Source organism: Trichosurus vulpecula, chromosome 5 (assembly GCF_011100635.1).
Source record: "Trichosurus vulpecula isolate mTriVul1 chromosome 5, mTriVul1.pri, whole genome shotgun sequence".
Classification (NCBI taxonomy): Eukaryota; Metazoa; Chordata; class Mammalia; order Diprotodontia; family Phalangeridae; genus Trichosurus; species Trichosurus vulpecula.
The window spans coordinates 168,059,977-168,073,569 of NC_050577.1; the positions used below are offsets into that span (position 1 = coordinate 168,059,977).

A 13,593-nucleotide genomic window follows, 5' to 3' on the forward strand; every position below is an offset into this window, starting at 1 on the left:
CTGAATATGGAGATGTCAGATGGAGAGCCAGGTCTGAGCAACAAGAAGAGGCCATCATAGCTAGACTGTGGAGAAAGGCTGGAAAGGTAGGATGGGGCCAGACTGGGAAGGCTTTAAATGCTAAAAAGAAGAGATATTAGGAAAGTAGAAATGAGGATATTTGGTAACTGACTGGATATGTAAAGTGAGGGAGAGTGAGGAACTGAGAATGATGCTCAGTTAGAGAACCTGGGTTCCAATTTTGTTTTGGATAGACTAGCTGTATAACCATAGACAGGTATCTCTCTAAGACTCTTAGGTCACAAACAAGTAGCCCACTGAGGTAAAAGTTCCTACATCAGAAATTCTCTATACTGAAGACATCACAGGCCTTGACCTCAATAGCCAAGTGGCTGAAGGATATGAATAGGCAGTTTTCAAAGAAATGCAAACCTATCAACATAAGAAATATAAAAGAATGCTCAAAATCACTAATTATAAAAAATAAAAATTAAAACAACTCCAGGTTCCATCTCACACCTATCAAACTGGTAGATGAAAAAGATGAAAATAACAGTTGTCAAAGGGTTATGAGAGGAAAGATACACTAATGCAACTAATGCACTGTTGGCAGAGCTGTGAATTAGTTTAACCATTATGGAAAACAATCTGGGATTATATCCCCAATCACTAAATTGTACATTAGCCTTTGGCCCCATGACACCACCACTGAGTAAAGGTCAAAGATAAAGCAAAGGATGTATATGTACAAGATATTTGTTGGAACAAAAAGTGGGTGCCCATCAATTAGGGAATGGCTAAACAAATTATGGATGTATATGTAACAGAAAACCACAGCACCTAAAAATTGCAAATAGGAACGATTCAGAAAAAATTGGAAAGAGTTATATAAACTGGTGTATAGTGAAATTAGCAGAAGGAGTTCAATTGCCAAAATGACCATAATAATGTTAAAAGAAAACAGCTTTGAAAGACCTTAGAACTCCAATCACTCAGTAAACAATCCATTACTTCAAAAGCCTGATAGTGAAAAATGTCTTCTACTTCCTAGCAGAAATAATAAACCAAATGTATGGAATGAGAGACACATTTTCTGAGATAAACTATGTGCTGACTTGTTTGACTATAATATTTCTTGCAAAGGAGAGCTTATATCTGGGGAGAAAGAGGATGAATTAGTGAGTAGTGACAGACATTTTTATAAAAACAATAAAGCATTAAAAATATACACAGGAAGAAAGAGAAAGGAAGGAAGGAAGAAAGGAAGAAAGGAAGGAAAGAAGGAAGGAGAGCGCACAAATAAGGCAATTTTATTTCTATCTTGTTACATGTATATTATACACTTTTAAAAATCAAGCTGTACATAAGAGAAATTCACAGTTTCACATGTGATCCTCTTTTTTTCTTCTTTACACACTGAAATGTTTGTGTTGTTGGTGATTGTCAAATTCATAATAATAAATTAAAATTTTTTTAAAAATCACAAGTCTGGACACCCTCAAAATTTGTGCATTTGTACACGAATGTGAACATATATATATGCACAGAATACACTGCCAATTCAAAATTCAGAGTACCAAAGGAACCATCAAATTTGAACTGAATTCATTTAACATTTTTAGACAGACACAAACTGGGTGATCTTGGGAAAATCACTTAACCTGTCTGCCTCAGTTTCCTTATCGGCAAAATGTATCTAATAATAGCACCTATTTCCCAGAGTTGTTGTAAGGATAAAATATTTCAGATATTTATGAAGTGCTTTGCAAATCTTAAAGTGCTCTATAAATGCTATCATTATTATTGTTGTTGTTCTTCTAGCTGGAAGACCTTTCAAGGATAGTGCTCCAGTTAAAATGCTTGTCTTTAATATTTTCTTTTTTATTGACATATTTTCTTTAGACTCAACAAACACTATCCTGCAACCCAAAATACCATAACTCTTAACTGCTTTGGCATGGCCACTCGTTCCACCAATGAAGACTGCAGTTCTTTTATAACTTAGTACATAATCACTTAGAATTGGTATAGCTGAAAAATTAATCACCCTGAAACCAACATGGTGATCTGCCTCTCCAAATTCTGTTTGGTAACAGAGGAGATCTATAAGATTCTGTAAATTCTGTAAAGATAGTCAGGAATGCTAAAGCTCAGAATTAGCTTAAGCCGATAAGGAACAGCTAAGTTAAGCTTTGAGAAGAAAAGGAGAATTAAAGAGGACTTTTGCTTGGGGTAGATATGACAAAGTTAACTGATGAAGGGTAGGGAGAGGGAAGGAGAAGTTATCCCCCAGGGGCCAACCCTGCTCTAGGTACTCAGGAAACTGTTCCCCTCACTGTTACCTGGCTGTTTTCCCTCAGGCAGCTGCTGCTCCTGGGGCTCCACAGAGCCATAGCCACCAAAACTGGGAAACAATGAACAAGTATCCCAGGCCCCATGCTTTCTTTTTAATTTGCAGATCCTGCCTACTATGCCATTTTGTAACAACAATGCTGCTTGCCACTACTGTGGCTGTGTAAGGCCAATAACACCAGCACACAGGAGGGCTGCTAGCACAGGTTCCTTGATCTGCTTTTCTAAGGAAAGCAACTTTAAGGGGTTTACAATCTCACTTTAAACATATGTGTAGAGATAGACACACACACACACATACACACACATATATATGTGTGTGTATATATATATATATATGTGTGTGTGTGTGTATGTGTGTGTGTGTGTGTGTGTATATATATATATATATATATGTGTGTGTGTGTGTGTGTGTGTGTGTGTGTGTGTGTGTGTGTGTATTTATAGATTCACTTAGTTCAGGGGAAAAATTCAGCACCCTGAACTTCAGAGAAAACACAAACATAAATTACAAACAGAAATTATATAAACAGAACAAATAACACAAATCAGCAGACAGGCTTCTAGCTCTCTGACCAAAGCTATACATACATAGTTACCTGAGAGAGAAGCACCAACATCTGGGTTTTTCAAAGCCAGGGGGCTCCTTAATGGTTACTCAGAGTCTCATCCGGTCAAATCACATGACATTCTTCCAATGAGTGAGCCCCGAGCAAAATGCTAACCTCAGGGGATATTATATATACTTCTTCAGGGTCAGAGGGTGTCACAACCATTCGACTTAAACCCATGTGACCTAAGCCTTCCCATGACTTAAGCAGGTCATTGAAGACTCCTGATTCAATTAAAGACTCTTGACTGAAACAAAGACAAGACTCAAAGGCATTTGACTGCCTTAGTGCTGAAAAGCACTCCAAAACAAAAGACCACAAAAAGCCTCACTTTACTTGTCATTACAGAGAGACAGAAGAATTGCTGGATTCATATCATGTTTCTATTTTCTCTGCCAAAAAACGTAACTTCTACATTAGAAATGACTGAACAAATATAATTAAAAGTAAGGATGGTAAGATATCTTATTGTTCCTTCTCATTCTCCTTTGCTGAATCATCATCCATAACATGGCTCCCATTCTGGATATAACCAAAGGCTCTAGTTTGGGCCCTCTTCTCTCTCTCTAGACTCTGTCATTTGGTGACTTCATCAGCTTCCATTAAATTATCAACACTCTGCAAGTGATGTCCCATAGACATCTCAAACTCAACAAGTCCCAAACTGAAGTAATTGTTTTTACCCTCAAACACAGCTTTATTCTAATATTTGCTTTTTAAAAAATTGTTCAGCACAGCTCCTGACACTTAGTAGGTACTATATAAATGCTTATTCTCTAACATACCTACCCAACCCTATTCTGAACTTCATTTATTTCTGTTGACAATAATACCATTCTGCCAGTCACCAAGATCTGCAACTCCCTCCTATTCTGAACAACCAACAAAAGAGAAATGAAACCATATATGTTTTTAATACTTTGAGCTCAGGTTTTGTTGTAACACATTTTATAGGCAGCTGATAAGAAAAGATCAGAGGAAATGCATAGAGCAAGAAAAGATTAAAGGAAATGCATAGAGCTTGGCTGAGATAAAAGAAAAGATGTGTATGAGAAGAAATCTACAAATATTTCAAGAACAAGTGAGAAACAGGAGACAGTTGTGATGTGAAATCATACATTTAAGGTAATAATTTTAGGAAAAATCCTCAAAAATAGGAAATCCATAAAAAATGCCTTAAGTAAATAAATACAAGTCAATAATCATTCCATATAAATGATGAAAGAAAAATTTCTTACTACTCACCTGGCAAATATCCTTTCTTATTTGTGTCTAGTGGATAGGTATTTATAAAATTTGCTTTACGCTAAAGCTTTTCCAAGCTTATGGATAATTAAGTTTATTTGACTACAAGACCCTGAGGACATACCATAAAAATAACAGAGGACAATTTAGGCAAACATTTAACTTAATCACTTAAAAGGGTATCTCCTGGATTATTGTTTTTCTAAAACTTCTTACCTGTTCCAGAGCCTCTCCTTCGTTCTGTTCGCCTTTTAAGTTTTTTCCAAATATTAATTCCTCCCATGTGAACAGCAGTGAGTCTGTTACTTCACCAAATGGATTGAAATCAATTAGCCACACTTTGCCCTACATCAGAGAGATACTAAAAGTCAATGAAGAGCAAAGCATATATAGCACTTACTAAAGTCTATAATCTGCCTTAATTTGCAAAAAATCAAAGTAAATTAGAATGTCCTATTTTCATGTACCTTTCTTCTCAAAGGAATCTTACCAAACATTATATTAACAATTAAAATGAATTCAAAGCAAAAGACAGCTTTAAAATATATTAATGCTTTGCAAATGACTTCTGTCCTTTGGCTAAAAAAAAAGTTACATTTTGATGAAAGTCCATTTGACTAAATAAAAATGAACGAATGGTGTAGTGGAAAGAGTACTGACTCTGTAGTCAGAAGCCCTGGGTTCCACTCCTACAGGTAATGATGATGCTTCAGCTTTGGGAAGTCACTTAACCTCCCTAGTCTGTAGTTTCCTCATCTTTAAAATGAGGGAGTTAGGATTAGATGGCCCCTGAGGTGCCTTTGATCCTATGACTACAGAGATCAAAGACAAGTGTCATTTTTGACAGCAGAGTGAAAAAGAAGGGGCCTTGAAAAACCATTCATGTTTTTTCTTCCTGCCTCTTGCAACTAATTTTAAGTTTTAGGTCCAAACCCTACAGGAAAAAAAGACCATCTCATAAGGAGGCCCAATCAAAGCATCACGATAAAAAGCACTATCGATAATGTCTCAGGGAAATCTGGCAGAAAGAAGAGTGACTATTTACTGCAGGAAAGGGTTCTCCACTTGACCAGTCTGCATCAAGTAGTCCTCCATAAGATCAAAAGTCCGCTAAAAGTCTAGATATTCCTCATTCAAGGAGGTGTGACAATTTTGCTTGTCAATGTATTTAGACAATATATTTTGTTGACATGCTCCCAACAAAGAAAAATGGCTTTCATTATGGTCTATTGGTGGCCCTGTGTTCTAAGAGTTAGGCCTGGCAGAACCTGCTAAACTGAAAAGGATTCAAGAACAAGTCTAGCAATGAACTCTGTGTCTGTAACCCAAGGAGAAGGATGGGTAAGTCTGGAGATACTCATTAACAAAAGGCTGGCTTCTGGGTGTTGGTCACATAAAGTCATGAATATTAATATTTGAAGAACTGTGACCTGTGTGAGTAGAGGGAAAACTCATGGTCTTTAGGTTGGTTTTATATGATAAGATTTGGTATAATCTAAAAGAGGGAAATGAAATCCTTCAAAAGGAAATAGTAGAATCCTCTGATTTTGAAAAAGACAGATTTTTGTCAGCAGACAGCTGGACTCAGAGAAGAAATATCTCTCAACTAGTTAGGCTAAAGAGAAATTTAATTTGGGATAAAAGATTTGACAATGAGGATAACTTAAGTATACAGAGAGCTGAATACAAGCTCTGAGCACAATCCTAATAGAACATAGCTGTATATACTTTGGTACTCTGAAGAACGTGTAACCTGGTTGCTGTGTGTATATTCATTTTTCTGTGCAAATTAAAAACTATCTACAACTTCCATTCTGGGTGACTCTCCTTGGCCTACCAGAAAACCTCCAGAAGGTTTACCCAACATACTGGCAACCTTACTGTAGGCCTCTTACAATGTGTGAATACCAGTGCAGGATATGGTCTCTCTATTCCTTATTCTTGCAATGTGATTGGCTCACTTCTTTTATTGATCATATAGCTCTGATATTTTGGAGTGCTTTTTAAGCTTAATGCATTGTTGTTAACATGCTACAACTTATTGGCAGTTCCAAAGGCCTCTATTTTGGAGTGCTTTTTAAGCTTAATTCATTGTTGTTAATAAGCTACAACTTACTGGCAGCTCCAAAGGCCTCTCCACTGTCCTTTGAATGACAGAGAATTGTGAATAAACATGGGGAAGGCAACCAAGGAAGTAGAGGTAACAGAGTAGATTATATAAACAAACATGTCACTTAGTAAAAGTTTTTTTTCCTTTTGAATTATTTGTTTTATTTGTGTTTTGGTTTTATTTATGTATTTTTATTATTATTTTATTTGTATTTCTTATTAATTTAGCTAATTTTTGTTCAATTATTTATGTTTAGAATTTTACATTGTGTTTATCACAGTCTTATTTATATTCTCCCCATATCCAATTATCTTTGAAAGCTTTAAATAGTAGATTGCTGAATTAGTTACCATATGTGGCAGCAACATGTTAGAGTAAACTTCCTAAGAAAGAATAAAACTGTTTCACTAGAACTCTCTTCCAATACCAAAACTGCCAACATCTTCGTGGGTGGCTGTCCATGACACCACTTGGATCAGGTTCTTATGACAGCTCTACTCCATCCACAAAAGGCATCCTCTAGTAAACTTATGCCTTCAACACACAACTTCTATATTCTCAGCTATGAAGAACCAGACCTTGTGGAGAAGTCTGACAGTATTTAGTTATATAGAAAAATGTCAACCATGGTTACCTGAGTTACTAGTAAAATGTCTCCCTTACACTTTGAGTATGAAATGTAAGAAAACAAGTAGCAATCTTTGTAAAAAAGTAGAAAATGAATAGCCTCGGATATTTTCTAATCTCTATTCATTCTGCTTTATTACTTTTTCAAACCATTAAACAATCTCATTATAATGAACCATCCCTGCCTGCTAACACAGGACTACTTAATATTACTGAGATCTGTAAACTGTAATATGTCACACTGCAAAAAAAGAAAAAAAAACACCCAAAAGATAAGCCAATCTAAATACCAAGGCTAGCACTGATGACTGGAAGAGTTTGTTTCATGGTTCAAAGGTCATAATCTAGATCTAAAAAAAAACTAAAAGTTTTAATCAAGCATAAAAATCTAAAGGTTAACTCTTAGAAATTTTATTTGATTAGAGCTTTAAAATATTTTCACACGGACTCTCTGGGCATAAAACACACTGGAGAATTGTCTTCAGGAAATCTTATCTTGCAATAGGATTAATCCTCCTTAAGTAACGTTTTCATTACATCATCCCCCTACTCAATGTCACTCAAAAACTGAATGTCTCCCAATTCCTACCAAGAAGTCTAAAATCCTCAAGTTGTTTTGAAGGCCCTCCATTATCTGTCCCCATCTTACCTAGGGGAATTTACTCTCACTTCTGTATAAAGCACAAGGTATAGACATTGTATAAAGTGAAAAATTTTGTTGTACACATCACAATTGCTACAAGAGTTCTGTGAAAAGGAAGGTAGTCAGTGCTAAGTAATCAGAAGCAGCATCATATAAGCCTACAGATGTGCCTCCAACAGCTACCGTAAAGTTCCTCAGGGCTGGCACCGCTGCCTGCATCGCTGACCTCATCACCTTCCCCCTGGACACAGCCAAAGTCCAGCTGCAGATTCAAGGAGAGAGCCAGGGGGCCATCCGAGCTTCCTCTACCAATGCCCAGTATCAGGGTGTCATGGGCACCATTCTGACCATGGTCAAGACTGAGGACCCTGGCAGTCTGTACAATGGGCTGGTGGCTGGGTTGCAGCGCCAGATGAGTTTTGCCTCTGTCCGCATTGGCCTCTATGACTCTGTCAAGCAGTTCTACACCAAGGGATCTGAGCATGCAGGCATTGGGAGCCGCCTCCTGGCAGGCTGCACCACAGGGGCACTGGCAGTGGGCGTAGCCCAACCCACAGATGTGGTGAAGGTACGTTTCCAGGCCCAGGCTCGTGCAGGTGGCAGCCGGAGATACCAGGGTACAGTGGATGCCTATAAGACTATTGCCCGAGAGGAGGGCCTTCGGGGCTTATGGAAAGGAACTTCACCTAACGTTGCCCGCAATACTATCATCAACTGTGCTGAGCTGGTGACCTATGATCTCATCAAAGATGCGCTCATGAAGGCCCATCTCATGACTGATGACCTTCCATGCCACTTCACATCAACCTTTGGGGTTGGCTTCTGCACCACCATCATTGCTTCCCCCATGGATGTGGTCAAGAGGAGATACACGAACTGTGCCATGGGCCAGTATGCCAGTGCTGGCCACTGCGCCCTCACCATGCTTTGGAAGGAGGGACCCCAAGCCTTCTACAAAGGGTTCATGCCTGCCTTCCTCCGCTTGGGCTCCTGGAATGTAGTGATGTTTGTTACCTACGAGCAACTGAAACGGGCCCTGATGGCCGCTCGCACTTCCCGGGAAGCTCCTTTCTGAGTCCTCTCCTGCTAGCTTTTCTGCTGAGTCCAGACCCCATCCTGCCTCTCCTCCCCATTTTTCTCCTATTCTTCTCCTCCCTGCCTTAGAACTGAAGGAACCCCCTCCACCTTAGTTAGCCCCATTTAAACCTTCTCCAGTCTACTTCTGCCATTACAGCCTCATTCTAATAAAGCCAGACCAGAACCCCCCAAAAAATATAGACTAGGGCTTAAAAGACAAGTAGGATTAGTATGAATGGAGGGGACGTACCCTCTATTATAGACAGGCTAGAATTCTCACTGTTTCATGAACACACAGTATCCATTATAAGCTTTGTGCCTTTGTCCTATTGATATTTCCTTGAACACGCCCTCTTTTCCCCTCCAACTGTCCCAAATCCACAAAGCCTTCAAGTGTCACCTCAAATCCCACTTGCTAAAGAGAAACCTTCTCTGATCAATCTTCTCTTTCACAGAACTCCTACAGTACCTATGATACGTACAGAACAATTCTGCATTTTAAACCATTTCATGCCGTTCGAGAACAGTTTTAAGAGTGTTAGCCTCACGGGTTCAACAACAATCATTTATTAAATATCTACTATACAGAAGTTGCCATGTTAAGAATTGTCCCTTCATGGAACTCAAAATTTGGTAGGGAGTTATTACATGTACACAAGTAACAAAGCAGAATAAATTATGATAAAAGCATAAGGAAAAAGTGTTTCTGATGGAAGGAGGGAAAATAAGGACAAGACAGTTTAGAAAAAGCTTTATGGAAAAAGTGGCATTTGAGCTGGGTCTTGAAAGCTGGTTAGGAGACTGGGGTGAAGGAAGCATTTCTGCTATAAGGTACAGTAAAAAGCAGGGAGGCAGGAAAACATGAGCAAAGAAAACCGTAGCTAGACCAATCTGGGTGGAATGTACAACATTTATGTGGTAAGGTGTAATGTTAATGAGGACAGGATTTTTTGTTGTTCTTTTCTTAAGTGCCTTTAATGAGTCTGGCTTTTGTTTGAATGAGGTAGATAAAGTGGGATCTTTTTTGTCTTGGAATGTTTCTCAGCACTAAGACAAACGAGAGTCATTGAATTGTAAATGATGTGATGCTTTCCTACACTCTGGCATTAGTGATTTCTCACACCCTAAAGGGTGAGCCTCAAGCCCTCAGGGCCCTGAATAGGGTATATATGTTGGAAGGTTAGTGTTTCACTTTTGGGGGTAGGTGACAAGACTGTGGGCAAGCTGTTGAAGCTGCCCACCCCCCACCTTTGTATCCCAGAGGTTGGTGCTTCTCTGGTAACTATAAACTGTGATTTGAACCAGACAAGGTCTGTCTGTTGATGCCTGTTGTTTGTATTTGCCCTGAAGTTCAGGGGGCTGATCTTTTCCCCAAGAACTAAGTGAATGACATATGTATGTTTAATTAAACTAAGATTGTTAACCCCATAAAGTTGCTTTCCTTAGAAAAGCAGATCAAAGAACCTGTGTTGGCAGCACTTGAGTGCCAGTGTTCTTGGTCTTACACAGCCACAGCAGCTGCTAGCAACATCGTTGTCACATAAGGAGCTGTGTGACATAAACCTGTAAAAGATGTTATACCAAATCATGTGAAGAAGGAATTGCAGAAAGGAAGTCAAGTTAGGAAGGAGGCTATTCTATTACTCCAGGCAAGTGGTAATAACACCCTGCACTAGGGTACTAGTCATGAGATTGAAGGGAGGAAAGCATGTGAGAGATTTGCCAGCTCTCCAGATGTGAGAGGGAAGAGTCAGGGATGATACTGGAGCTGGAGATACAGACTTTGAAGTCATCTACATAGATACCAACACAATACACCATACACACACATATACACACATGTAAATATACACAAATCTACCCACATATACATATACATACATACATACATATATATATACACATGGCTTTTTGCCCCTGTAACAACAATGCTGCTTGCAGCTGTTGGAGGTGTAAGGCCAATAACACCAGCACACAGGAGGGATGCTAACACAGGTTCTTTGATCAGATTTTCTAAGGAAAGCAACTTTAAGGGGTTTACAATCTCACTTTAATTAAACATACATATATCATTCACTTAGTTCAGGGGAAAAAGTCAACACCCTGAACTTCAGAGAAAACAAACAAATTACAAGCAGAAATTATATAAGCGGAGCAAATAACACAAATCAGCAGACAGGGTTTCTAACTGTCTGTCCATAGCAATACATACATAGTTACAAGAGAGAGAGAGAGAGAGAGAGAGAGAGAGAGAGAGAGAGAGAGAGAGAGAGAGAGAAGCACCAATATCTGGGTTTTCAAAGCCAGGTGGCTCCTCAATGGCTACCTAGAGTCTCATGTGGCCAAATCACATGAACACTCCTCCAAAGCAAAATGCTAACCTCAGAGTTTATATACACTTCTTCAGGGTCAGAGGGCATCACAACTATGTAACTTAAACTCATGTGATTTAGGCTTTCTTGTGACTTAAGCAGGTAATCAAAGACTCTTGATTTAAACAAAGGCAAATTAAATATTTTCAGACACACGGTCACACCCTTGTTCTTACTATTACACATGTGTTTCATACTTCTATCATCAAAAAGGCTGAAATTTCTTTATTCAACCCAAACCTCGTATCAATCCATCTTACCTTAAACTATTATCCTCTTTCTCCATTTTAGAGCCAAACTCCTAGGAAGTCTCCCATCGTCTTGATTTCTTTGCTTCTCAACCCTTTATATTTTGACTTCCTACCCACAACTGAACTGACTCTTCTTTCTCTGAAGCTACAAATGATTTCAAGTGTTCATCTTGACTGTCTTTTATCATTCTTCATTCTAGTTGGCCTTTCTGAAGCTTTTAATGCTGTCTTTTGTTTGTGTGCTTTGGATGTGTGCTTAACGGATGCTTGTTGAATTAAAGATCCCTCTTACCCTGAATACCCTCTCCTCGCTTAGCTTCCATGACACTGTCCTCTCTTTCTTTGTTTTATCAACTAAGCATAGATATCCATTAATACTCTGTTTTGGGCCATCTCCTCTTCTATCCCTACACGCTCACCCCTCTTTGTCCCTACGCTTCAATGTGTCCCTTTCAATTGGTTCCTTTTTTACTGTCTACAAATGCAGAGTCTCCTGCACGCTTAAAGACCTTATTGTCCCCTTCAAGGAACTGACCTTGAAACTTCTTCAATTTCTAGGCCAAGTTCCCAGAGAAAGCTGTTTACACTCACTGCTACCACTTCCTCTTCTCACACCTTTGTAGTCTGGCTTTTAATTTCATTCACTTGAAACCAATTTTTCCAAACCTCCAATGATTTCTTAATTATCAATTCTAATGGCCTATCTATATAATCATCTTCCTTCTTGATCTTTGCAAGTAACTGACAGTATTAATCATCCTCTTCTATTATGTACTCTCTCCAATTCTGGGTTTCTGGGTACTCCAACCCCCCACTTTTCAGCTTGCCCCTTTAGGTGTTGTCTTCTCCCTTTAGAATGTAAGGTCCTTGAGGGTAAGGGCTATCTTGATCATTTATATCTGTATACCCTGCTCTTAGCACAGCGCCTACTACATAGTAAATGCCTTATTAATCACATTGATCACTCTAATTGTCTAATTCAAGAGTGGGGAACCTGCAGCCTCAAGGCCACATGTGGCCCTCTAGGTCCCTGAGTGCAGCCTTTTGACTGAGTCCAAGTTTTAAAGAACAAATCCTTTCATTAAGGTGATTTGTTCTGCAAAGTTTGGATTCAGTCAAAGGACTGGACTTGAGAACCTAGAGGGCCACATGTGGCTTTGAAGCCACAGGTTCCCCACCCTGTTCTAAGTGATTCTTCTCATTGTCCTTTACTAGATGATCATCCATATCATGCCCCCAACCTACAGGGGGGCTCAAGGCTATCTCTCACTTGGTGACTCCATCAGCTGCCATAGATTTAATTATCTCTATGCAAATGACTTTTGGATCTGTATATTCTGCTCTAGCCTTTCTCCTGTCTCACAACACCAACTATCCAATGTATGTTTAGAATTGCATGTCCAGTAGATATCTCAAACTCAACACATTCAAAACAAAACTCAAAGACCCATCCCTCTCCCAAACTTCCCTATTACTATTGAGGGCATCATCCTCCTTCTGTTCAACCTCCCTAATTCACTCACTGTCCCACTCACCAGCCTCCTGACTCTAATCTATCTTCTATTCAGTCACCAAAGTGATTTTTCTAAAACATCTAGAAAAAAAAAGTGGCATTCCTAAAAGCCAGTCCTGACCATGACAATCCTTTTACTCAATAAACTGCAGTGGTTCCTATTACCTCCAGGATCAAGATGAAGTACTTTATTTGGTACTTACAGATCTTTCAAACCTGGTTCCTTCCTGTCTTTCCAATCTTCTTACGCCTTTTCCCCCTCCATGTACTCTACAATTCTGCTCTGCTTGCCTCCTTACCATTCGGTAAACGCGACACATCTCCTGTCTCCATGTCACCTCTGAGATGACATTGTTTTCAGACCCCCCCAGCCACTAGCTCCTCCCCACCCCTGAAAGTCTGTGCCTACCTATATGTACATATGGCATCACACCCAATAAAACGCAAGCTCCTGGAGAGCAGCACCTGGCTCCTCATCACCCAGCACAGTGTCCTACCCACTGTAAGCATTTAATAGTGACGGACTGATTGTGTGGATGCTCATCTTGACACGACATCACTGCATGAAGTCTTACCTAAATGCCTATGAAAAGATCTTATGACTTACAATTGAAATCACCATCACAGGAATTAAAAAAAACAAAGTGGGTTATTTTTCCATTTAAAAGTTTTGTGCACTGGACATTGCATTATCACATGACAGATGTGAGATACAGCTCCTCTCAGTGCAGATGCTTAGGGACAGTTGTTGCCATGGACAACAACAAAGGGGTTCTTTGGTTGAGGTTAATT

At 39.2% G+C, this 13,593-nt stretch overlaps 2 protein-coding genes across 2 annotated transcripts in view; one reads left to right on the forward strand and one right to left on the reverse strand.

Moving 5' to 3' along the window:
* The window catches only part of CDC123 (cell division cycle 123), a 98,113-nt gene that overhangs the window by 10,062 nt on the left and 74,458 nt on the right, over positions 1-13,593 (reverse strand). Inside the window, exon 11 of the mRNA XM_036762104.1 lies at positions 4,425-4,553. Coding sequence (XP_036617999.1) covers positions 4,425-4,553 — 129 coding nt within the window. The remainder of the gene's footprint in view (positions 1-4,424; positions 4,554-13,593) is intronic.
* On the forward strand, positions 5,546-8,663 carry LOC118850073 (mitochondrial uncoupling protein 2-like). Its single transcript, XM_036759270.1, has 2 exons — positions 5,546-5,549; positions 7,735-8,663. The coding sequence occupies exons 1-2, from the start codon at positions 5,546-5,548 to the stop codon at positions 8,661-8,663; spliced, it is 933 nt and encodes a 310-aa protein (XP_036615165.1).